Consider the following 27,814-nt stretch of genomic DNA (forward strand, 5'->3'; position numbering starts at 1 on the left):
TATTTGTGGGAACAAAACCTATGGTTTGATTCGAAGTTTGATGACACCCAGTGCCCCAGATTTGAATTTCGATGAATTGGTGGACCCATGAAGGGCCACTTTCAACCAAAGCCCTCAGTCACAATGCAGAGGTTCAGGTTTAATTTGCGAAATAGAGCGCCGGGTGAGACAATTGCATGCTACGTGGCAAACTGAAGCAGCTAACAGAACATTGGGAGTTCAGTATGACTCTGAACGACATGCTCAGAGATCATTTACTGTGTGGTGTGAAAGAGGACAGTATTCAGAAAAGATTATTGTCCGAAGTAAATCTGGATTTCAAGAAGGCGCTAGAGATAGAGCTGGCCATGGAAAGCACAGTAAGAGATTCAAAAGCAATACAGGGTGCACAAAATGGCGCTGTCCTCCACATCGGACAGGAAACCTCAACCAAAAGCGACGTGAAAAAGCAAGACACTGCTGAGAAGCAGGAAACAGCCCCAGTAGCTAAAGGATAAAGAAAAATAGCTTAGCTGCAAAATTGTAGAATAATTTTAATAGAGGTAGAAACGAGCAGTCTTTTAGTGATTGACAGTTTTTAAAAATGGTATGCTAATATTGTCACAGAAATGGACATATGATGAGGCAAAACAAAAACAGAATTACCTGGAAAAACTCAGCAGGTCTGGCAGCATCAGCGGAGAAGAAAAGAGTTGACATTTCGAGTCCTCGTGACCCTTCGGCAGAACTGAGTAAAGTTAGGAGAGGGGTGAAATATAAACTGGTTTAAGGTTGAGGGGGGGTGGGGTAGGGGGAGAGAAGTTGGGGGGGTTAGTTGTAGGGACAAGCAAGCAGTGATAGGAGCAGATAATCAAAAGATGTCACAGACAAAAGGAACAAAGGGGTGTTAAAGGTGGTGATATTATCTAAGAAAATGTGCTTGTCACTGACCTCATCTCCTCTGGAGATCTTCCTCCCACAGCTTCCAACCTGATAGTCACCCAACCTCGGACAGCCTGCTTCTACCTCCTACCCAAAATCCACAAACATAACTGTCCCGGCAGACCGATCGTGTCAGCCTGTTCCTGCCCCACGGAACTCATTTCTCGTTATCTTGACTCCCTTCTCTCTCCTCTTGTCCAGTCCCTTCCCACCTACATCCGTGATTCCTCTGACACCTTGCGTCACATCAACAATTTCCAGTTCCCTGGCCCCAACTGCTTCCTCTTCACCATGGACGTCCAATCCCGCTACACCTCCATCCCCCACCGGGATGGTCTGAGGGCCCTTAGCTTCTTCCTTGAACAGAGGCCCAAACAATCCCCATCCACCACTACTCTCCTCCGTCTGGCTGAACTTGTTCTCACACTGAACAATTTCTCCTTTAACTCCTCTCACTTCCTCCAAATAAAAGGTGTGGCTATGGGTACCCGCATGGGCCCCAGCTATGCCTGTCTCTTTATGGGGTATCTGGAACATTCCTTGTTCCAGTCCTACTCCAGCCCCTTCCCACAACTCTTTCTCCGGTACATCGATGATTACTTCGGTGCGGCTTCATGCTCTCGTCGGGACCTGAAAAAATTTATTAATTTTGCTTCCAATCTCCACCCCTCCATCATTTTCACATGGTCCATCTCTGAAACTTCCCTTCCTTGACCTCTCTGTCTCAATTTCTGATGATAGACTGTCCACCAATATCCATTACAAGCCTACCGACTCCCACAGCTACCTCGACTACAGCTCCTCACACCCCGCTTCCTGTAAGGACTCCATCCCATTCTCTCAGTTCCTTCGCCTCCGTCGCATCTGTTCTGATGATGCTACCTTCAAAAACAGTTCCTCGGACATGTCCTCCTTCTTCCTTAACCGAGGTTTTCCACCCACGGTCGTTGATAGGGCCCCCAACCGTGTCCGGCCCATCTCCCGCGCATCCGCCCTCACGCCTTCTCCTCCCTCCCAGAAACACGATAGGGTCCCCCTTGTCCTCACTTATCACTCCACCAGCCTCCGCAGTCAAAGGATCATCCTCCGCCATTTCCGCCAACTCCAGCATGATGCCACCACCAAACACATCTTCCCTTCACCCACCCCTGGCGGCATTCCGTAGGGATCGTTCCCTCCGGGACACCCTGGTCCACTCCTCCATCACCCCCTACTCCTCAACCCCCACCTATGGCACCTCCCCATGCCCACGCAGAAGATGCAATACCTGCCCCTTCACTTCCTCTCTCCTCACCGTCCAAGAGCCCAAACACTCCTTTCAAGTGAAGCAGCATTTCACTTGCATTTCCCCTAACTTAGTCTACTGCATTCGTTGCTCCCAATGCGGTCTCCTCTACATTGGAGAGACCAAACGCAAACTGGGCGACCGCTTTGCAGAACACCTGCGGTCTGTCCGCAAGAAAGACCCAAACCTCCCTGTCGCTTGCTATTTTAACACTCCACCCTGTTCTCTTGCCCACATGAATGTCCTTGGCTTGCTGCATTGTTCCAGTGAAGCCCAACGCAAACTGGAGGAACAGCACCTCATCTTCCGACTAGGCACTTAACAGCCTTCCGGGCTGAATATTGAATTCAACAACTTTAGATCTTAAACTCCCTCCCCCATCCCCACCCCCTTCCTGTTTCTTCCCCCCTCCCTTTTGTTTTTTTCCAATAATTTATATAGATTTTTCTTTTCCCACCTATTTCCATTATTTTTAAATCTATAACTGTAATACCCTGTCGTCGGTCTTTCCACCCCAACCCCACTAGAGCTGTACCTTGAGTGTCCTGCCATCCATTCTTAATTAGCACATTTTCTTAGATAATATCACCACCTTTAACACCCCTTTGTTCCTTTTGTCTGTGACATCTTTTGATTATCTGCTCCTATCACTGCTTGCTTGTCCCTACAACCCCACCCCCCCCCAACAACTTCTCTCTCCCTACCCACCACCGCCCCCCACCCCCCAAACCTTAAACCAGCTTATATTTCACCCCTCTCCTAACTTTACTCAGTTCTGCCGAAGGGCCATGAGGACTCGAAACGTCAACTCTTTCCTTCTCCACCGATGCTGCCAGACCTGAGTTTTTCCAGGTAATTCTGTTTTTGGTTTGGATTTCCAGCATCCGCAGTAGTTTTTTGTTTTTATCTATATGATGAGGCAATGCGAGGAAAGATTCAAGCAGGCTTGTAAACTGCAATGTAGAAGAGCCTGAAACAGCAAAATTCAGACATTTATGTTGTTTAACCTGAACGTTGGAAAGACAGAACCAATATTTGTCAGTGAAAGTAAATGGCAAACCTGTTAGAATGGAAGTGGACATGGGAGCTTCCACTACAGTAATTGGGGAACATACCTTCAGATATCTGAATAATGGTGAACATCAATTAAGCTTAGAACAAACAACTGCTAAACTAAAAACGTACACAGGTGAAGACATTCCAGTAAAAGGCATAAGCAGAGTAACTGCCCATTAAGGAAGCCAATAAGCAAAGCCACCAGTGTTGGTATTGAGAGGCAGAGGACCAAGCCATCTAGGGCGAAATTGGCTATGGAAAATCAACCTTGATTGGCCACTGAGATTCTAGAAGGAAGCTGGAAGCATTCCTGTTTTAAAAAAGGAGTGTGTAAGAACTCAACATCCTGAAGAAATGCAGACTGTCTTAAACCAAAACCTGGAAGAATAGCTGAAGGCACTCGAAGAGACTCTGCTAGATGACAGAGTTTGAGATGAGGTTGAGCTTGCAGGGAAAAAGAAAACCTGTTGAAAGACCTTCACTCATGACAAGGTTCCCTCAGGTCAAAGTTTGTACCTCTGGAAAAGTATGAAGAGAAACAGGGAGAATTCAGCACCTCTCTGAACAAACTGAAGAATGAGTTGGCAAAGAAAACACAACAATGTTCAATTTTCCAGGAGGTAGCAAACAAATACAAAAAAGAATCAAAAGAGCTGAAGAATCAGCTAAATGAAGCCAAAGAGGCTTTGGAAGCAAAAGTTGTAGACTTTTCCAAGAAGCAGACAGATAATGAAATTTTGGGAGACTCAGCCACTGAGCTCAGACAAGTTGAGCTTGCATCTGAGAGAAGCCTGGTCAATGGTGAAGTTTTTTTTTAAAAAAAAAGGCCAAGGTTAAAGTCTGTGCTAAAAAGAAGGCATGTAGAAAGAAGATACAGAAATACTAATAGGGCTTTTATTCTGGCAGCATACGAATACGCTTTCGTACATAGGCCTGGCAATCAAATCGCAAACAGATGCCATTTGCCTTTACAAGAAAATGATGAGCTCATCCCAGTTCCACAGGAACTGGTCTTACTGTTGAATTTCTTAGATTCCTCGCTAGTGCTCGACAGATCAGAGACTGGACAAGTCGGGACACAGTCCTATCTCAGGTACGAGAACAAGTGCTATATTGTTGGTCACAGGAGCCCGTATCTGACTAAATGAAACCGTACTTTAACAGAAGACATGGAATAACCAGCCAGGATGGCATCTTATTGTGGGGAGCACGAGTGATAGTTCCTCCAAAGGGAAGGAGGAGCCACTTTTAGTTGAACTACACAGTGCCCATTCAGGAATTTCCCGAATGAAGACCATAGCACACAGCTATCTATGGTGGCCTGGGATGGATGGTGAAATAGAAAGTTTAGTAAAGCACTGTGTGCAATGTCAGCAACAGCAAAAGTTGCCAGTGACAACTCCATTACACCCATGGGAGTGGCCAGGTAGACCCTGGGTGCAGTTACACATTGACTACGCTAGATCTTTCCTGGGAACAATGTTTCTGCTCATTGTCAATGCTCATTCAAAATGGTTGGACGTATGTGAGGTGAAGTCACCAATGTTGGGCGCTACAATGGAGAAACTACATCAGAGTTTTGCCATTCATGGGCTACCAGAAATAGTTGTTTCCGATAACAGCACAGCATTTACAAGTGCTGAGTTTCAACGGTTTATCAACCTCAACAATATCACTCGTGAAAACTGCACCATACCACCCAGTACAGACCAGGTTGAAAGGATGGTTCAAACATTCAAGGCAGGCATGAAAAAGCTGACTGGCGATTCCTTGGCAACCAAGCTAGCACGCTTCCATTATCATTACAGGACTACTCCTCACACAACAACAGGTGTCACCTGTGGAGTTATTGTTGAAACACCGTCTCAGGACGAGGTCAAGTTTAATAATGCTGAATTTAGAGGGGAAGGTGGAAAGGAGCCAGGGAAGCCAGAAAACCAGGCACAACTGGCAAGAGGAAATTTACCGTGGGAGAGCTGGTATACATGAAGAACTTTGGGAAGGACCAAAGTGGTTACCAGATGAAATAGAGGCCCCGTCACTGCACTATCTTACCATGTGGAGGTGGAAGGCTGGATCATCTGTAAACATATAGACCATTTAAGGAAGAGAGACACAAATCATCAAGATTTGGTTCCACCAGCGATCATAACTGGGTCTGCGTTTCCAGTTGAGGATACTCAACCCAGGACTGACATGTCTGATGTTCCTGTAAGAGTTGAGGATACAGAACTGCAAGTGCCCACTGAAGCACCTGATGTTCAGGCAACCCCGGAAAAGGAGGTTCCTGACAAAGAATCTGAAGTTGTGGAGCTGCAACTTTCCACACGTACCAGGAAACCACCTGAAAGACTGAACTTGTAAATTCCTTACCCAGTGTAAATATTATGTTGTCTTGAAAAATATGTACTTGTAAATATAATATGTATAGCTGAGTTAAAGGCGGAGGAATGTAGTAATTATGGTTTTATTTAGTGTGTAATGCACCTTTAAGGATAATATTTGTTAAGGAAGATCACATGATTTGTAGTAACCAATAGGAAACTTGCACGGTCTATCTCAGCAGTCAGTGTAGAGTTGGAGTTGAAAGCACACATGTAATTGCTGCTGAGTATATTGTAAATAAACTTAATGTTTGCACGCAAGACGTGCAGATCAGCTCTATTACTAATAGTACAACTTAGCCACCATACAACAGTATACCTGTACGATAGTCAACATTCTCTGCTATATGAAGCTGGTTTGCCCTCTGAATGTGAACAATGGCCCCTTCTTTCCCCTTCCGATGCATTTTTGTGAAGCAAAGATTTCAAAGAGAATTGGGTAATTATTTGAAGAGAAATGTGCAGGCTATGGGGAAAAGATGAGTGGCTGGAGGCTCCCGAGCTACTCTTGCAGAGGGCCAGCATGGATCCAATGACCTCCTCTGCACTCTAACCATTCTGTGATTCCAAATTGTCCTTTCATTTAGGGTGTCAGTGTTGAAGAAGCTTTGAAAGTTGGAGAATATCTGAACCTTGGCTAAGTGAGCACTCTGCTCTTGCACTATTCGCTAGGGGGATATGTTGTTGTGACTGGCTTACGCGTTTTATTTTCTCAATGCATTGTGACTGCGATCAGAAACTACTTAACTCATTGCTGACCACTAATTATTGAACCAAAATTGATATATGCTTAAATGAGATAAGGAAGACCATTCAAGAGTGATGTCAAAAGCATTTCTTCTCATACAGGGTATTAAAAATGTGGAAATCTCTTCCCCAAAAAGCTTTTGAGGTCAAGGGCCAATTGTAAATCTCTCAACTGAATTTAATAGATTTTTATCAGAGTATTTCTGGGTTACAGTCCAAAGTGGATAATTCTTTATTATTTCATTGGATGTGGGCGTCACTGGCTAGGTCAGTATTTATTGCCCATCCTAGCTTCGCTTGAGAAGGTGGTGGTGAGCAGCCACCTTGAACCGCTGCAGTCCATGTAGTGGGTGTAGGTACGCCCACAGTGCTGTTAGGCAGGGAGTTCCAGGATTTTGACCAATTAACAGTGAAAGAACGGTGATATATTTCCAACTCAGGATGGTATGTGGCTTGGAGGGGAACTTGCAGGCAGTGGTGTTCCCATGCCTCTGCTGCCTTTCTCCTCCTAGGTGGTAGAGGTTGCGGGTTTGGAAGGTGCTGTCAAAGGAGGCTTGGCAAGTTGCTGGAATTGGAAATTGATATACAAATCGACCGTGATCAAATGAATGAGCGTAACAGTCTTGAGGGGCTGAATGGCTTCTTCCTGTCCATATGAATTGCCTACCTATGTAATGTGATTGCCCCTTAATACGATCTTAATGACAAGCAAGCCATTCAGTTATCAGCATAACTAGAGATGGGCAGCCTTAAAGTCCTACCCCTACCTTGAGAGCAATAAGCAACAAAAACAAGCTGGGGAAAACTACAACAGGAGTCTCTGGTGCCCTGCTGTGTCCCTATTTCTAATAGGGACCAACGAGCATGTAAAATGTTGCAAATTTCCAGTTTTGACAGATACAATGCTTGGGGAAGGTTTATGTTGAAAGACCCAGTGCAGAACCTCACATGATGGGAAGGTGGGTGGGTATGTGGACCAGCTCAAAGGTCTCCAAGAATTTGCTTAGAATTGGCACTTGTGATTTATTGTAATAGTGTGTTTTTGGTTTTTCCTGGCTATGTATTTAGAAACACTAGTATAAATTGAGCATGTTGTCTGCATAATTATCAGCATATGGCTTTGTCATCTGTGCTAGCTGCCAAAACAGACAGTTGTTAGTTCAAGGTGGAAAAAAATAAATGTGTAAACTCGTGGCATCATAGTCAACAGTCTGAAAATGAGTAATAATTTGATTTTTTTTTCTCTCTGGAAATTTCAGTTTAAATCCTCCTTTCAGTACCATTTCTTAGAATGTGGTTTAATCTACCTCAGAATTTCGCAATGTCAATGTTGTTAAATCTCAGAACAGGCACATGAAGTCCACCCACACTTAAAAGTTCAACGTGCATTGTTTCCAAGCAGTTTGGAAAGCTGGCGTGTGTCAACACAATGAGACTAATTCCACCTTAAATAAAAAAGCCCTTCAGCTCCTGTGTCTGAAGAATTTAAGTTCTTGGCACCGAAGCCAACACTTTTATATGTCACTCAATAAAAATGTTCTTGGAAACCAGCGAGTTGTATAAATCTCACAGTTTATTATCCAGATTTTATAGCAATGATCTCATTGGAGTGCCAATGTTTTGTACTTCATGTACAATAGAAGAATGCTGGTCTTGAAGTCTTGAAATCACTTTTAAGCCCCTAGCTTCTTGAATTCTAACTGATCCGTGCACTGATTTTGAATTACATTTGTTTTCTCTTTTATTCTAACAACCCTCTCTCAAAAATGTTGAAACCCTATCTCTGGTCCTGAACGCATGCTGGTGGCTACAAAGGATCATCCCTCCTATAGAACTGCTCCTTCGCAAAACCTATCTACACTTGACGTGACTCAAAAAGGAAATGCATTTATATAGCACCCTTCATGATCTCTCAATGTTTGAAACGTAGTCACTGTTGTAGTGTAGGAAACACAGCATCCGATTTGCACACAGGAAGTTCCATAAACAGCAACATGATAAAGACCAGGTAATCTCTTTTTAGTGATGTTGATTGAGGAATAAACATTGGCCAAGACACAGGGGAGAACTGCTCTTCTTCAAATAATAGCACCTTGCATTCACCTGCCAGGACAGAAAGAGCCATAACTCTTTCATCTGAAGTATAACACCTCCAGCATTCTCTCCATACTGCACTGCAGTATCAACCTTGATTTTTGTGCTCCAATCCAGGAGTGGAACTTGCATCTGAGTCAGAAGGTTGTATATTCAAGAGTGCTACCAAATGAGCTCTGTCAACACTACTGCACTCTTCCTGGTGTTGATTTAGGTCATTGACAATTCTTCTCTGAGGGAGAGAGCAAAGTCCAACAGTGATGCCCTTGAAGACCATCATTTTCCAAAATGTTAAGTGCCGTGTTAGAGGCAGTGATGCAATCCTCATGGAGTATTCTCAGTCCTTTTCCTTCTGCAATGCAGAACACAACTTTCTGAAAATGAAAGGGCAATAATGATCAGTTTCAAACAGCATGCATTTATGTAGTGACTTTGACACAGAAAAATGCCCCAAGGTGTTTCACAGAAGTGTATTTAGACACATTCTGAGCAAATTGGGAGCTATGATGAAAAGCTTGTTCAAAGAAGTGTGGGCACTTATATTTCCCGAGGCAGCTTAATCGATCTTACTCGCTGTGGGCTTGTTCCCCATGAAAGCTGTGAGCGATTCAGTCTCTATGACATAGTTTGTGCAGGGAGTGCAGAAGGAGGAGAGAAACAATTAATTCAATTGAAAGGAAGTATAGAATTAAATGGGGTAAGGGGAAATGAGCGTGCACTTTTTAATTAAAATGGAATCAGCCAAGGGTACTTGCACTCGACGGAGTCTTAAAAAAAAAGCACCCCAGGCTCAACAGGTCAGATGAACACTCGGATCTTTCCCAAACCATGTGCCCACTGATAAAGGAGGAAACCTCCCTACATTGAATTCTAAATACAGCTGAATATTTGTGGACATCAAAGGGGTTGATTTTATTTTTAGGGTATTTTAACTCAATAACTCTGACTTGTAAATGCATCAATTGTACGGCACAATTAAACTAAGATGACTGTTAACAAGTGGAAATGTGATGGCTCCTGCAATGATGCCTGTGGGTTTATGTTTCAATAGTGATCATTTGCACGTATGCTTTTTTCATAGCAACCATTCAAACACTGAGAGAGAAGCTCTTCCAGCAAGAATTGTGTGCATTGCAATCCCAGGTAAAGGCCAATTCTCTCTATATAAATATTTGTGTGAACAGTAGAGGAAGTACAAACTGTGCACAACGCCATAAGATAGTCCAGCAGTGAGAACATTCTATTGCTATGCATGGCTTTTACTTTGGATTTGTTGGTGTAATTTTGAAAGTCCAAACCCTCGTTACCAATTGGGATGTTCGAGAAAGGATCTGAAAATTTTGGAAAAAGTATAACCAGGATGTCGAGATCCATTTCAAAAGTGTTTCCAATCGAGCTTTTGTTTAATTTTAAATGCGGAGCAAAAAAAAACTATTTACAGCTGCAGCTTTAATTTTGTACACGCTTTACCTGAGATTGTACAGCTTTAGTCGTGCTGTTAAAATCACCCTACTTGTTGAGAATGTACACTTCTCACAGGCGTCAGTCTCGTCAGTGGAAAAATGAATTCAATCAAAACAAATAAAAGAAACTAGCCACCACTTGTCAGGTGCAGCTGCTTCAAAGAGTTGAATTCTCTGACTTGCCTTTGTTTTACTGGCGCTTTTCCTTTGACAGATCAATTACCAGATCATTCAACTATTGGGGATACTAGTCTGGAAATTGGGTTCTAATTCGGTTCTTTAGCCAGGTCTAAATTCCAAAAATGGAGGCCAGGAGGCACTGGCATATTTCAGAAGTGCGTGCCTGCCATATTGGGTATGGAGAAACATGAGGGGCCATTTTGGCCTTTGGACATGAAAATAAGTAGTCTATCCCCTGCCTTTGGTCTCTGCTCCAATGTTGACTTGTCCTGAGGTGAATAAAACCATTGCTGGCTAACCCCAGTGAAACAAATTCTAAAGATTTCCTGGAGGAAAAGGAAAAACAAAGCTACTTCCCATTACTTCGATCTACTATTCCCACAAAGGCCTGCAACTGTCTGCTTCTCGCTCTCACCCCAAACCCCAATGACTTCCAAATTTCTGGGGCATTCGCTCTCTCTCCTTCTAGCTCACTGCTGCAGTTCTTGTTCTGCCTTCTCATTGGTTGTATTCAAGTGTAATTGGTTATCTCCCCTTTTTCATAATATTTTTATTACATGCCACTCCTATTGGATGAAAACTTGTCCTGCATTTCAGGTTTTATTTCTCTCCCTACCCCCTTCCCCCACCAATCTTACACAGGATATAAATTCTGAGGTATGGCTGTGATATTTAGAAGTTTTATATTTGTATTTATTTAAGTGTATTTTTCTTAAGCAAGATGAATGTAAATGCTGATAAAGTACTCTCTTTCCATTTCAAACATGCATGTTGGTATTAGACACACCTAGGTCAGATACAGTACTGGGGGATGCAGAGTAAAGCTCCATTCTACTATGCCCCAATAATGCACTAGCACCTACATCAGAATAGGGTCTCCTACTGCATAGGATTGAGATAATGTGCCTGTCAGATTCTTGTTTAATACCCTGTCCCAAACATTTGCTTTCAAAGCATTTATTGAACGATGAAGAAACATTAAAAAAACTAAGCTCTCCTCCTGTGTCCACGTCCCACCCCAAGCACTCAAAATCTGATGTCTCCAACTCAAAGTACAAACTTGTCATATGCAAACAATCCACATCCCAGCCCATACAATAAAAACCAATGCCCAGTAGAAACTGGGTTGAGATTGTTCACTTCATATCAGACTAATGAATATTTTCAGCCCATTGATCAGAGCAGGATCTGAATCCTTTAGCCCATTGATAAAAGGCTGGCATTTGCCCAAATGTGCCATCCAACCAGCTGTTGTTTCAAATATTATCAATTGTTGAATGTGGATTATTAAATGTTGGGAATAAAATGACAAAAGTTAGCTACACAAGTCTGAAACTCTTCATAGCTCACTGATCTGAAAATGCCCGAGCCTCGATAGATTCCTGGCTCTAATGAACTTCAGTTCTCCTCCAACTCTCACTTGTGATCTATCTGGGCTTTGCTCCCTCCCTCCATTATCATTGAGTCTTGCAAGCTTCCTACTTTAAAAAAAATGTTCACCATCCCTAGAAATTCGAGGCAAACTAGTTTTGATTCTCTTCTCAGAAAAGGCAGTTTCTGTATACTGGCTGCTCTCTAGTCTTGGCATCAGTCCAAAATCTTGCCATTGCCCAAAATAATAAAATGGAGACTACCATGTTATGTCAAGTTACTCCAGTATTATCAATGTTCCAATTAGCATTCTTCAGATGAGCTGATAAAATGGTCAGTTGTTGAGATGCTCTCCCTTTACATGCCAGGGTGTGTGGGGGTTCTGCTAGAGCCCCAGAAATCATGCCAGCAGCTTCTGATCCATTCCAATCCTATTACTCTAGCTCCAGAGTACAGACGAGCCAAATGTTCATTATGGGCTAGACATGCATGTTTTTCAGCATTGGTTCGCTGCTCCTCCTGGCTCTCTAAACTCAGTCTCCATGTCTCCACTGTCCCCACTCCCCCCCGACACCGCCCCACAACTAAGCTGATATCTGCAGTTACCTGGAGGAATAAGGGAGGAAGTATACAAGAATGGAGGGAGGAAAGGAATGATTTATAGACGGAGTGGAGACAAACTAATAGATGACCAGAGAAAGTGAGATCCATTTACAGAAAGAAAAAATGAGAACTGAAAGAGAACAAATTTAATTTATGTTCATGAGAAAAGTCACAAGAGATCATCCAGTGTGTGTTTTTTTTAAAAAACTAGTAGGGGCAGCTCTAGTGGAAAAAGAAATATTAGCTCTCCAGTCTTGGGAAGAGCCACGGTGATAAATGAGAAAGAAAGAAAATCTTGTGTTTATGTAGTATCCTTCAATCCTTTGGGACATCCCAAAGTACCTCGAAGTATGTTTGCAGTGTTGTCATCATGTGAACAATCATGGCGGGCAATTTGTGCAGAGAAAGTTCCCAGAAACAGCAATGAGATAAATTATGGTGGTGTTTAAAGAATAAAACCAGAAGGTATCGGAAGAACTCTTGTGCTCTCCTTTGAATAATGCCATGGGATCTTTTAAGGTCACCTGAGAGGGCAGATGGATCCCCGGCAAGACTTGCACCTCTGACAGTGCAGCACTTATTCTGTGCCTGAACTGGAGTGAGGGCCTAGATTATGTCCTCAAAGTCACTGGAGTAGGTCTTGAACCTATGACCTTCTGACTCAGGTGGGAGTGCTACCCACAGTGCCAAGGCTGATATCAAGAATACATTGGCAGGCATTTACCCGAATACAACTGATGTATAGAGGAAGTGATCTGTGCAACGTAGACATGTGAAAGAGCAATGATTGAGTTTGTACATTGGAGACAGGAAATGTTTTTTGTTTGCGCAAATGGTTTTCCATATTCAAATCAAAAATGATAACTCATTCGTATGAGGAAATGGTAGATAAAAATATTTGCTTGATACTTCCTGAAATGCATGCTGCTCGTGTAAAATGCACTGAATCAAGGCTGAACAACAATCGCCAACACAATGAGGTTATATAATGTTGTTATTAATGAGTTCTGGCTGGTATAATTTTTTTTTTTAAAAAGGCCTTTTCTTCTGTTTTGTTTTCTATCTTCACTTTTTTAACTCTCTCCTCCACCACTGCAACACTTCAGAAACTATTGATGATTGCAGTTTAAGATGGGCAGTTAAAGATCTGGCACCATTTTAAAGGGGAAAACACTGCAGAATGCCAATCTGAAATGAAAGCAGAACATTCCAGAAATACACAGCTCACCAGCATCAGTGGACAAGACAAGTTGACCAAAACATTAAAGTCCAGACATGTTAACCTGTCCTTTCTCTTTAGGTGTCAACCATGACATGTGGGTAGCACACTCACCACTGAGTCAGAAAGTTATTGGTTCAAACCTCAACTCAGTGAGTAGGACACAGAATCCAGCCTGATACTCCAGTGCGAGGCTGATGGAAAGCTGCACTCAGAGGTGTCAACTTTTGGAGGTGATAAACTGAAGCCCCATCTCCCCCCCTCAAATGGATATAAAAGATCCCATGGCACTATTTTGAAGAAGAACCTGGGTGTTCTCCCTGGCATGCTGGCCAATATTTATCCCATGACCAATATCCCAGATTATCTGTTCATTATCTCATTGCTAATTGTGATCTTGCTGTGTGCAAATTGACTGCTGTGCTTTTTACATTACAAGTGACCAAATTTGAAGAGTATATGAAAGTAACACACTTTGAGATGCTCTAAGGTTATGAAAGATGCTATATAAATTCAGGCTCTTTCTTTCTCAAACAGGTGAATGGATCTGGTGTGCATTTCTGGCACATGCTTTAGACAGGAGAAGGAAGGATAATTGTTAGGCTGTTAGCCATTTTCATGTGACATTCAACCTCATAACTGTAGCTAACTTCCTTTCATACAATCCACATAATTTCCTTTTAAAGTAAAGATACAGACATTAAGCCTGTAAAGTGTGTAGTGATTAGTGGGTTGTCCAGTTACTGGATGTGCAATTTTTTTCTAATTTGTTCCTGGGATGCAGGTGTCACTGCCAGCATTTTTGCCCACCCCTAATTGCCCACAAGAAAGTTGTGGTGAGCTGCCGCCTTGAACCACTTCAGTCCACCTGGTGTCAGTTCACCTAGAGTGCTGTTAGGGACAGTTTTCCAGGTTCTTAACCCAGCAGTAGGGAGAGAACGATGATACAGTTCCAAATGGGGAATGGTGTGTGGCTTGGAGGGGGCGGTGATATTCCCATACACCTGCTGCCCTTGTCCTTCTAGGTGGTAGAAGTCATGGGTTTGGAAGGTGCTGTCAAAGGAGCCTTGGTGAGTTGCTGCAGTGCATCTTGTATATGGTACACACTGCTGCCACTGTGTGTCGGTGATGGAGGGAGGGAATGTTTAAGGTGGTGGATGGGCTGTTTTGTCCTGGATATGCTTCTTGAGTGGTGCTGAAGCTGCAGTGGTCCAGGAGGGTCTTTCAGGGGGTTACCTTCCTGCCCTGTATAACTCTTATGATCAATTTGTATTTATTTCCAACATGCTTTACTATTGTACATGAATTGTGCCCACTGTGCAACTGTAGCATTTGTGAAGTGTTTTCACTTTGCCTTCACGTTGTAGATATTATATAATTGAAGATTAAATCTGAAGTCAAGTTCACTAATGTCAGAACAGAATCAATCCCTGGAGGTAGTAGCCTCAATCTAATTCCTATAATTGGAATGCACAAGAAGGCTTGTGCAACAATGGTCCTACAGACTTTAGGTATTGCTTTATAGGACACCTTGCACAATGCTGTGTCTTCCCCTTTCTGTTTCTTACCCTACTTTGTTCAATCCCATCAATATATCCTTTTCTTCCTTTCTCCCTCATGTGTTTATCTAACTTTCTGTTAAACACTTCTATTTATTTGCCTTAACTGCTCCCCTTTGATAGTAGAGACCACATTCTAACTATTCTTTGGCTAAAGGTTCTCCTGAATTTATTATTGAATATCTCATAATTATAACCTCTAATTTTGGACTCCCACAAGTATAATGACATATATTCTCCACGCCTACCCTTTCAAACTCCTTCATTAATTTAAAGGCATCTATCAGATCACCTCTTCCGTGTTCTAATCCTGCTCTTGAGAAAAGAGCAGAAATACCTGTTCAATCTTTCCTGATTGTTGTAACCTCTGTTCTGGTATCATCCTTGTAAATCATCTTTGCACCTTCTCCAGTACCTCTACATTGTTTTCATAAAATGAAGATCAAAACTGTGTACAGTACTCTTAAATATGGTCTAACGATGGTTCTATACAAGTTTAACACAACTTCTCCACTTTCCAGAAGTTAGAAGAGGTTTTAATTGTTCTAAAATTTTCTGAGTAACTATTGGCATAACCCTGGCGGAATCATCTGAAGTTTGCGATTTAAAGCCGCATTTTCAGATGGTTCCCAGTGCAGCGCAATTGTCCAGAGGAAGCTAGTACTTTTGGACAATTGCCATGCAAACCCTTGCCTGGGAACTTGCCATGGGGATTTCCCAGCACATCTTTGGGGTGCCCCCCAGATCCAAAGCTGGGGGGCACGGAAGTTATGGGCCATTGTATTTTCCAATTGATATTTAATGGAGACACTCAAAATGTTTGTTAGGCCAAAATGACTGATATCTCAACAGAAATCATAACATTGCCGTTTGTTGACTGAACAAATGGGTCATAAAATGAATTTGACATTGATTTGTTTGTCAGGTTTTATTCTTAAAGTTCTTAAAGGAGTAAAGGAGGAGTAAATTATATCTGGAGGAGTAAATTATATCTGGAGAGTTTATCTTCTTTTAGTACACCATCCCACATACATGCAAAGAAAGAACTGACTTGTGCTGGCAATCATGAGCACAGGCAATAAGCAGAGCTAAGAAATTCAAAACAAAGTGAAAACAGGCACCATATCCTGTGCATGCATACATTATAATTTTGCAGCTGTTAGATTTAAAATATAATGACGAGCAGAGAAATTAAACTATTAACAAACACACACAAACATAGCTTCTTTGCAAACTCCTGCTAACAAGCTTTCATCCAGGCAAGAGTTAGTTTCAACTTTCTGGGAGGGGGGCAGGTGTTGAAAGATGGTGGCATAGTGGTAATGTCACTGAACTAGTAATCCAGAGGCACAGGTATTGCCCTGGGGAACATGGGTTCAAATCCCACCACAGCAGCTGGAGGAATTTAAATTCCTTTAATAAATCTGGAATAGAAAGCTCAGCCACAATCATTGATTGTAAAGATCCATCTGGTTCACTCTTTTTTACAGGAGGAAATCTGACTTCCTTACCTTGGCTGGCCTACATGTGACTCCAAACCCAGTAATGCGGTTTACTCTTAACTGTCCTCCAAAACATTAAGTTCAGGGGCAATTAGGGATGGGCAACAAACGCCAGCTTTGCCAGTGACACCCACATCTCATGAAAGAATAAAAAAATAATAATTCAGCAGATCTGTTTCTTCATGTTTTGGGACTTCCCAGAATTTAAAGATGTGGAGGCCTAGCCTAAAATGGGGATCACTGTCAAATTAAATTTGGGGATTAGAGGCCATGATGATGCAATACCAAGATGATCTTAAGAGCTGTTCCAATCTAAGCCCGAACTTTGATAAAACTTTTTTAAAAAATCAACCATCTACAGATAGAATTGTTTTAGAAAATGTTAATAAACTGGCAGAATGAGCATGTAAATTATATATGAATTTCGATATCAATACCTGTGAGGTGCTGCATTTTGGGAGGATGAATCAGGAAACCATACACTCCTTGGAAATTAAAAGCCTAAATGGGGTATGAGCACTGGGATTCACAATGACATTCACAAGTAACTAAAAATCAGCAACTCCAGTTAATAAGGCCATAGTAAACTGCAAATGAATACTGGAGTTCATTTAGTGGAATTCTGTGGCAATACCTGTGCCTCTGGATTACTAGTTCAGTGACATTACCACTATGCCACCATCTTTCAACACCTTCCCCCTCCCAGAAAGTTGAAACTAACTCTTGCCTGGATGAAAGCTTGTTAGCAGGAATTTGAAAGGAAGCTATGTTTTTGTGTGTTTGTTAATAGTTTAATTTCTCTGCTCGTCATTATATTTTAAATCTAACAGCTGTAAAATTATAATGTATGCATGCACAGGATAAGGTGCCTGTTTTCACTTTGTTTTGAATTTCTTAGCTCTGCTTATTGCCTGTGCTCATGATTGCCAGCACAAGTCAGTTCTTTCTTTGCATGTATGTGGGATGGTGTACTAAAAGAAGATAAACTCTCCAGATATAATTTACTCCTCCTTTACTCCTTTAAGAACTTTAAGAATAAAACCTGACAAACAAATCAACATCAAATTCATTTTATGACCCATTTGTTCAGTCAACAATAGGCAATGTTATGATTTCTGTTGAGATATCAGTCATTTTGGCCTAACAAACATTTTGAGTGTCTCCATTAAATATCAATTGGAAAACACAATGGCCCATAACTTCCGTGCCCTCCAGCTTTGGATCTGGGGGGGCACCCCAAAGATGTGCTGGGAAATCCCTGTGGCAAGTTCCCAGGCAAGGGTTTGCATGGCAATTGCCCAAAAGTACTAGCTTCCTCTGGACAATTGCGCTGCACTGGGAACCATCTGAAAATGCGGCTTTAAATCGCAAACTTCAGATGATTCCGCCAGGGTTATGCCAATAGTTACTCAGAAAATTTTAGAACAATTAAAACCTCTTCTAACTTCTGGGTGACTATTGCAAAGACCCAGACTGAACCCACCGGTATCCCCCTGCCAGCCAACAACCACCCCTTACCCCCTGACCTCCGACCCCCCCGACCTTCAACACACACCCACCCCCCGTTGACCTCCGACACAACCCCCTCCTCACTCCTGACCTCCGACACTCCCCAATCCTATCCACTTACTTTAGAAACTTACCTTCTTCCTGGCCTGTCCATTTCCCTGGCCCTTTAAACTTACCTGCTTTCTGGCAGCTAGTGATCTAAAAAGGGGGCATGGCCTTCTTGAATACACTGGAGCTAGACTTTGCTGGGGCCTGCGAGGAATCTTTCGATGCAGGCCCCATGCAGCTCTGGCAAACGAAAGTGTCAACATCATTTTCAAGATCAGGTAAGTAGATATTTCTTTAATTCCCGCAGGCCGGCGCTTTCCGACACTAGTCTGAGGTTACAGCCCATCAACTGAAAGTAAGATCTGAGATTTGAGTATTTTTCATTCTCTGGATGTGGGCATCTCGAGCAAGGTGCACATTAATTGTCCACCCCTAATTGCCCAAGGTGATGATTATATTCCAGAAAGCCCAGTGGCGAAGGATAGAACTGGAGCCAATCTTTATACACTTCAATTAGTGTTTATTTGCAGAATGCATATTGCAACCATGCGCCTCCAAAATCCAACAAACCCAGTTTCGGTTTGTTCCTATTTATAGAAGCACAAGTGAATCCCCAATTAATGTCTAATGTCTGCATGTAATTAACTCACTAATATACAATTAACATAAGTGGCAGTGGTGATGTTGAACCTACTCTGAACTGCTGCAGTCCTTGTGGAGTTGGCAGGGAATCCTAATACTGACCCAGGCCCAACAGTGTTTTGGGTACAATACATGTTAAGTGGGGATTGTGGGTAACCCAGAGGTGTTGGTGTTCTCACAACATTGCTGTGATTGTCCTGGATGGTGGGGATCAGAGGGGGAGGGATGCTTATTGCTGGTAGTGCGAGTGTTTCAAATAATGACGTGATTCTCATCTTCAAACAGACGAGAAGTTGCTACAAAGAACTGCGGCCAGAAGTTGCTCAACGTGCAGGAGAGAGCCAAACTCCACATGATTCACTACCATGTATTCAACAAGGGAAGGTCCATAATTCAGTAACCCCACACTCTTGCACACCATTGCTGGGTAAGCATGGTTAATACCAGGATTTAAACTGTAAATTGCTACAAGTTTCAACTGAAGTATGGATGCACCATTGTTTTCACATTTTATTGTCCAAGTATGTTGGTTTGGTTAGAATGTAAGAAACCTTTACAATCTGCAAATTGTTCTTTTAAAAGAAATCCACACTGTGGTTGTTGAGAAATTGTTTTTTGGCATTTCACAATGCAGCATGTCCTCAATACTGCATTAGAATGTCCGTCAATTCTAAATCAATGCCATCAGGTTTCTGGATGTTCAGAAGGTGGAGGGTTCTCCCTTAAAGTGCTGTGACTGAATATTTTGTCAAATAAGCCAAATCTAGCCTTGAATCGATACATCAGTTAACAAGTCAATAGGGCACTCAGTGCATACCTCTGCCACACTGTGTTAACTCAACATTATTACAATTATGTAGCTCTTCTGTGAGGCTTTTCCCTGTCTGATTCATACTCTACAACTACAAAGCTGGAAAAATAAATCTTTTTATTAAGAGCTTCATCCAACTGAGGAGGCTTTATGTCAATCCACATTCAACAACACACTCTTAAAAACTCTGCTCACATTTTGACAGCTGTGACAAATTTCACCATGCAGTTGAGATGTACAAACGTATGAATTAGGAGCAGGAGTAGGCCACTCAGCCCCTCAAACCTGCTCTGCCATCTAATGAGATCATGGCTGATCTGATTGTAACCTCAACTCTACATTTCCCCCTACTCGCTATAATTTTTCATCCCTTATTTATCAAGAATATATCCACCTCTACTTTAAAAAAAATATATTCAAAGGCTCCGCTTCCACTGCCTTTTGAGGAAGAGAGTTCCAAAGGCTCACGACCCTCAGAGAAAAAATTCTCCTCATCTCTGTTTTAAATGGGCAACCCCCTATGTTTTAAACAGTGACCCCTAGTTCTAGATTCTCCCACAAGAGGAAACATCTTCTCCACATCCACCCTGTCAAAACCCCTCAGGATCTTATATGTTTCAATCAAGCTGCTGCTTATTCTTCTAAACTCCAGTGGATGCAAGCCTAGCCTGCCAACCTTTCCTCATAAGACAACCCACACATTCCAGGCATTATTCTAGTAAACCTTCTCTGAACAGCTTCCAATGCATTTACATTCTTCCTTAAATAAAGAGACCGATACTGGTACACAGTACTCCAATGTGGTCTCACTAGTGCCCTGTATAACAGAAGCATAACCTTCTGACTTTTGTATTCAATTACCCTTGCAATAAATATAACATTCTATTAGCTTTCCTAATTACTTGCTGTACCTGCATATTAACCTTTTGTGATTCATCCACTGGGGCACCCATTTCACTCTGCATCTCCGAGCTCTGCAATCTTGCAACGTTTAGATAATGTTTCTTTTTTATTCTTTCTACCAGAATGGACAATTCCACTTTTTCCCACATTATACTCCATTTCCCAGGTCTTTACCCACTCACTTAACCTATCTATATCCCTTTGTAACATTCTCATATCCTCTTCACATCTTACTTTCCTGCTTATCTTTGTGTCATCAGCAAATTTAGCAACCATACCTTCGGTCCCTTCATCCAAGTTATTTATATAAATTGTCAAAAATTAAGGCCTCTGCACTGATCCCAGTGGCAGACCACTTATTATATCTTGCCAACCAGAAAATGACCCATTTATGGCCAATGTCTGTTTCCTGTTAGCTAGCCAACCTTCTATCCTGCCAATATATTACCCCCTACACCATGAACTTTTATTTTTTGCAATAACATTTGATCTGGCACCTTATCAAATGCCTTCTGGAAATCTAAGTGCGGTACATTCACTGGTTTCCCTTTATCCACAGCACATGTGAATCCTTCAAAGAACTCCAATAAATTGGTTAAACATGATTTCCCTTTCACAAAACCATGTTGACTCTGCCTGATTGCCTTAAAGTTTTCTAAGTGCCCTGCTATAACATCTTTAATAATAGATTCTAACATTTTCCCTATGACTGATGTTAAGCTAACTGGCCTGTAGTTTCCTGCTTTCTGTCTCCCTTCTTTTTGAATAAAGGAGTTACATTTGCCATTTTCCAATTTAATGGAACCTTCCCTGAATCTCAGGAATTTTGGAAAATTAAAACCAACGCATCTACTATCTCATTAGCCACTTCTTTTAAGACCCTAGGATGAAACCCATCAGGACCCGAGGATTTGTCAACACGCAGCTCCAAACATTTGCTCAGTACCACTTCCCTAGTGATTGTAATTTTCTTTAGTTCCTCCCTCCCTTCCATTTCCTGATTCATAGCTATTTCTGGGATGTTACTTGTATTCTCTATAGTGAAGACCAATGCAAAATACCTGTTCAATTCATCTGCCATTTCCTTATTTTCCATTATTAATTGCCCAGACTCACTTCTCTAGGACCAATACTCACTTCGTTCACTTTTTTACGTATCTGCAGAAACTCTTACTGTCTGTCTTTATATTTCTAGCTAGCTTTCTCTAGTACTCTAATTTTTTCTTCCTTCTCAATCATTTAGTCATTCTTTGCCGCTGTTCATATTCTGTCCAATCTTCTGACCTGCTACCTATCTTTGCCAATTATATGCTTTTTCTTTAAGTTTGATACTATCTTTAACTTTATTTAACCACAGATGGTGGGTCCTCCCCTTGGAATTTTTCTTTCTCATTGGAATGTAACTATTTGGTATATTCTGAAATATCTCCTTAAATGTCTCTATCGACCTATTCCTTAACCTAATTTGCCAGTTCACTTTAGCTCTGTTTTCATGCCCTCACAATTGCCCTTATTTAAGCTTAAAATAGTAGCCTTAGACCCACTCTTCTCTCCTTCAAACTTAATGTAAAGCTCAATCATATTTTGATTGCTGCTACCTAGGGGCACCTTCACCATGGAGTTATCAATTAATCCTATCTCGTTGCTCAATACCAGGTCTAGTCTAGCCAGCTTTTTAGTTGGCAGCAGAACATGCCATTTTAAGAAACTATCTGAAAGTGTGCTATGAATTCTTCATGCAGGCTACCTTTGCCCATCTGATTTTTCCAGCCTATATGTAGATTGAAATCCCCATGATTATTGCTGCACCTTTCTGAAAAGCTCCCATTATTTCCTCCTTTACACCCTGTCCAGCTGTATGATTACTGTTGGGGGGCCTGCACACCACTTCCACAAGTGACTACTTGATTTTGTCATTCCTCGTCGCTAACTAAACCACTTTTACACCCTGGTTTCCTGAACTTAGGTCATGCCTCTCTATTGTGCTAATACAATATTTAATTGAGAGCGCCATCTCTCCACCTTTTTCTACATTCCTGTCCTTGTCATGTACTTACAATATTCAGATCCCAATCTGTCATCCTGTAGCCATGTCTCTGTAATGGCTATTAGATTGTACTTATTTATTTCCATTAAAGCTAGCAGTTCATCTGTTTTGTTTCGAATGCTATGTGCATTCAGATACAGAGCCTTAGGTATATCCTTTTTAACATTTTTGTAATCTGTAGCTAATTTACTCTTAGATTTATACTCTCTGTTCCTTCCTGTCACAGTCTATCATTTCCCACATTAATACCTTTCTCTCCTGCCTTGTCTCTATTCTTTGATTTAACACAATTTCCCAAATTTGATCCCTTGCCCCCACTATTTAGTTTAAAACCCCCTGTACTTCCCTAGTTATGTGGCTCATGAGAACACTGGTCCCAGCACTTCAGGTGTAGACCATCCCAATGATACAGCTCCCTCTTTCTCCAGTACTGGTGTCAGTGCTCCGTGAACTGGAACCCCCTTCTCCCACACCAGTCTTTAAGCTATGCATTCATCTCTCTAATTTTATGTACCCTCTGCCAATTTGCACACGGCTTAGGTAATAATCCATAAATTATTACTTTTGAGGTTTTGCTTTTGAATTTAGTGCCTAGCTCCTCATACTGTCTATGCAGAACCTCTTTCCTAGTTCTACCTATGTTGTTGGTACCTACATGGACAACAACGACTGGATTCCCTCCCACACCCACAACGGCAAGTTCCTCTCCAACCCTGAGAGATATCCCGAACCCTGGCACCAGGCAGACAACACAGCCATCTGAACTCTTGCTGTTTTCTGCAGGGAACAGTATCAATCCCATCACTATACTTTACCCGACTACCACTACGTTCCTTTTTGCTCCCCCCATTGAATGGCTTCGTGTACCACGGTGCCATGGTCAGTCAGCTCATCCACCCTGAAGCCCCCACCCTCATCCAAACAAGCTGAGAACCTCAAGCCTATTGGACAATTGCAAAGGCTGAGGCTCCTGCACTCCTGCCCATTTGGTCCCCTTAACTGCCTCACTTATTGTCACACCCTCCAGTCCCTGACCACTGACCAAATCAGAAGACCCTATCCTAAAGAGCATGACTGCCTCCTGGTGCAAAGCATCCAGGTAACTTTCCCCCTCCCTGATATGTCGCAGAGTCTGCAGCTCAGCCTCCAGCTCAATGGCTGAGCTGAAGTTCCTCGAGCTGCAAGCATTTACTGCAAACGTGTTTGCCGTGGATCATACTGGCATCCAGGAGCTCCCAGATGCTGTTGCCATGACACATCACCTGTCTTTCCATCCTTAATATGTTTCAATTAACTACTTAATTATGTTATTCAATTATTTATTTTCTTTTTTATTAAACTTAACACCAGTTCCTGTACTATTCTAAACCTTAGAAATAGGAAAGAGCTTAACCACTTACCAGATACTCCCCAAACAGCTAGCACCTTTCCTGTAGTAGAGTAAGAACCAAATCCTACAGGGTGAAAAAGATAGAAAACAAAGGAGCACCACTTTCCCCTCCTCACCTAACCTCCCCACTCCCCAAACAATACATAGTTCCAAACTGCACTCGTTTTCCACAACTTTCTAAAATAATCAACAATATCCTTTTTAAAAAAAATCAATTCATCCTATCTCCCAATGTTAGTGGATCATTTAAAAAAAATATTCTATGATCGAAATCCGCATCTTCACCAAAAGCTAATCAGTTCTTCTTGGGCCAGACCCTATCTGTGTGCCAAGTTTCATGGAAATCCATCTGCTTTTTGAGATATGTTGTTTACAGATGAACTGATGAACAAACAGGTGAAAACATTATCTCTACTCGCATTCGATGGCAGAGGTAACCAACATTGCACAAGAATGGAACTGCATCAATATTGACATATGCAGGGCCCATTTTGAAGATTCCCTGTGTGACAGGGAATTGGAAATTTGTCTTGGGTTAGCATTTCAAGATGGTTTTGCTGTTTTGTAAGTCAGACTCAATTGGCAATGACCTTGCTTGCGTAAATAAGTTGGTAGAAAGGTGAGGGAGGTTATCCAGTCAAAACTAAGTTGGCCTTTCCTTAGAAACCTGAAGTAGTGCAATCCCATAATGAAACAGAACAAAATTGGACCATTCTGTCCATCAAATTAGTGCTGATGTATTCCTCTCTCTGAGGAACCAAGTGTAATCCCACTCTTGCGTTTGCTCCTACACTCTTCCATCTCCCTTTGAATTAAGACAATTGCTCAAAATAATCTTTAAAATTTGCTGACTCTGCCTCGACATTGTTTTATGACATCTGACCACCTTCTGTGTGAAATTGGTTTTCCAGCCTCCACTTAATCGCCTGCAATTATTAACTCTGCCAGTCAAGGTGGGCAGAGGTAATGTTTTCACCCCTGTTTGTTATTCTGTTTGTAAACAATATATCTCTCAAACTAATGGATGGACTTCAACAAACCTGGTACTTATATAGGGTGTGGCCCAAGGAAGAACTGATTAGTTTTTTGTGAAGGTGTGCATCTGGAGCTGGATCCTGGAATTGTTTTGGAATATAGAGTGAATTGACTTTTTTTTTATATAATGTGATTTGATTTATTCAAAATGTTGATTGTTTTAGAATGTTGTGGCTTGGCTCAGCTGCTGCAGTGGAATTTGTCTCAGCTGTCAAAATGTGAGTAGAGTTTTCAGAGCAGGTTGTTGGATATTGATTGTTCTGAAGGCCCCTCAGTGAGATGGAAGCTCTTAATAAAAATCTTTTTTTTAAGCCTTGTATTTAGAGCATCAACCAGGCAGCAAAAAGCCTCAAGGAAGAGCTGCATAATTATAATAACAAAGAGTTAAAACAGCGTGGCAGAGGTATGCCCTCTAATTAGTGCTGCCCTCATCCGACATTTGTGTCCTCTTGTTGCCCTGTCATCGAATCTAAACTACCTTGAAACATCTGAAACTAGCCTGGTCTTATGTTTGTATTTCAGTAGCTCAATAGGATAAAACAAAACCTCTCACCTCACTTCTAACATTGCTCTTTGCTAAACAAGTCTAAGCATCATAATATTAATTAGATTTTCTGCTTGGATACTTTTTTCATTGTTCTAATAATTTTTAACAAAAACACAGGCATAAAGCACTATAGGGGAGATGTTCTAAAGCAGGAAAGTCAACTTCCCATGACTGGGCAGCTACATCCTGCCTTGGAGGCCACAATGGGGCAGTGACCCTCAGTTTGGAAAATGCTGCCATTCTAGGACTACATGCTTACAGTTTAACTGATTTAATGTTCAACTTGTGCGGTTTTCTTGACAGATGCCTTAATGTTGGAGCAATTTTATCCAGTCTCGCGCTTCCAGAATAGTTCCAGCTTTTACTCCAGCTCTAACAACATCGAACATCAAAAGCCAATGACTTCAGCAAATGATAAGCTACTTGACAGCCAGTCTAGGTAATTATCCAAGTCAACACCTGTTCAGTCACTTGAGATTGAAATTCTGGCTATTTCAGAGATCAGACAATGATTAGGTAAATAAATCACCATCCTGATTTAGATCTATATCACCGTTCCTTCACTGTCACTGTAAAAATCCTCTTCGAATTCTCCTCTTAACAGCACTGTGGGCATACCTACACCAGGTAGACTGCAGTGGTTCAAAAAGGCGACTCACCACCACCACCTGATGGACAATTGGGGATAGTCAATAAATATTGGCCTTGTCAGCTATGCCCATGTGCCATGAATGAATTTTTCGAAATGTAATTATTATCAGGGTTGAAAACTGATCAATCAATTTAAAATTGGATTTGAATATTAGAAGCATTTATAGCAGTAGTTCCTTGTCAGTGGTTAAAATAAAGGTTTATCACTGGTAAATATATCGGTCATAGCAAATTGTTGACAAATATCTTGGGTTTCAGTGTGCTTTTCTCAATGTTGAAGTTCATGCTGTCAATGGAAGTGGGGAATAATGTCCTGCCCAGCAGCCAAATAAAGCTGCAGAGAATGAACTTTAGGCCTAAAAATTACTCTCTGCCCATTTTTGACTGGGGCATACGGCCAAACCAAGAACTCCAAGGTTCGATGGGAATTAGTCCTCAATGCCTCTCAGTGCACTCTTAATATGCTTCTTAAAGTAGCTCATGCCATTCCTATATACTTAGCTTAGAAAAAGGAGCCCATGTTTGACATTTTGACCTCTACCAATGCCACTTTGCAGCTGTCCACTAGGACCCTACCAATGGTCTTCTAAGGCAACGATGAGGTGGGAGTTGTATCGTGGGTCATAAGCCAAAGCCTCCATGTCACTACACATTACTATCCAGAACAGGCTACAGCAGCAGAGCTCTAAGTGTTTTTAAAACCCAGTTTTAAAGCTAGCACTTTGCTCATCAGACAGCAAATTTGCAATGCAAACCGAAAGGAACACAAGTGAATGATTACTTGTTTTTTGCTTTCTGTGGTTGTTCTAATTTCCATTCCAGCTTGTATTGTACAATGTTGCCTCTTAAAACACAAAGTTCACGTCACGATTCAATATTGATGGTCTTCCTGCAGTAATACTGGGAGCGCTATTTGTTAACAGAAATGCAAATGATTGACATTTGAATCTGCTGACAGGTGCGAGTTTCACACAGTTGGCATCCAGACTGAAGGAGAGTTTTCTGTTCCTGGTATGAGTGGAGAGCTTCAGAATAAGGTTAGTGCCTCTTCATTTTGCAGTCCTTCTTGAAATGGTATCAATTTTGCTGGAGATATAAACCTGAGACACACTCCCAAGTTACTGTAATAATTTCAAACTCCGTCAGAGAGCTGGGTGGTCACATGACATCAGTATCAAAGGGTCAAATGATAAGCTGTAGCAAAGCAGAAAACACAACTGATAGTCTCCACTCAGTCATTCGCAGTAATTCATGAAGTGACCCATCAGTGTGACAATTGGAATGGGTTATGTCAAATTAACTTTCCTTCTGGGCAATATCAAAACTACAGAATCAAACCGGAGAATGAAAGACAAATGGACTGAATCCACTCTAGATGGAAACCTGCGTATTTGTTTCAAAAAAGCAGAAGTAATGGGTTTGGAAATATCTCTTCGGTTTTGAAACAGGGCAGATTTATTTTTTATGTGACCACATTCTGCTACAGTAATCCAGAGACACGTGAAACTGTGTTGGGGCTATTTTATTTTTGAAATAACGTTCTTGAAACCTGCATTTTCTTACCTTAAGGCATCACACACTTTGAATGTGTGGCTGAGGTCAGGAATTGTAATGATTTCTAAAATTATACAAAGCTGTCTTGGTTATAGTTACATTGACTGTGGGTTGGAAAGAACTTGTGTTTCTAGGATCTTTGATCTCTGGGTGTCTCAGTGCTTTACAGCCACTGAAGTGCTTTAAGTGTAGTCACTGCTGTAATGTAGAAAATTTGTGCACAGCAAGCTCCCACAAACAGAAATATGACCTGTTGGTTGAGAGATAAATGTCAAGCAGGACACCAGGGATGA

General features: G+C 41.7%; 1 protein-coding gene across 1 annotated transcript in view; it reads left to right on the plus strand.

The window, feature by feature from the left end:
* The window catches only part of lrmp (lymphoid-restricted membrane protein), a 156,995-nt gene that overhangs the window by 73,138 nt on the left and 56,043 nt on the right, over nt 1-27,814 (plus strand). Inside the window, exons 19-22 of the mRNA XM_078554635.1 lie at nt 9,569-9,630; nt 18,869-19,010; nt 25,620-25,755; nt 26,926-27,004. Of these exons, the coding sequence (XP_078410761.1) occupies nt 9,569-9,630; nt 18,869-19,010; nt 25,620-25,755; nt 26,926-27,004 (419 nt within the window). The remainder of the gene's footprint in view (nt 1-9,568; nt 9,631-18,868; nt 19,011-25,619; nt 25,756-26,925; nt 27,005-27,814) is intronic.

This window comes from Cetorhinus maximus, chromosome 12 (genome assembly GCF_964194155.1).
Source record: "Cetorhinus maximus chromosome 12, sCetMax3.hap1.1, whole genome shotgun sequence".
NCBI classification, from domain to species: Eukaryota; Metazoa; Chordata; class Chondrichthyes; order Lamniformes; family Cetorhinidae; genus Cetorhinus; species Cetorhinus maximus.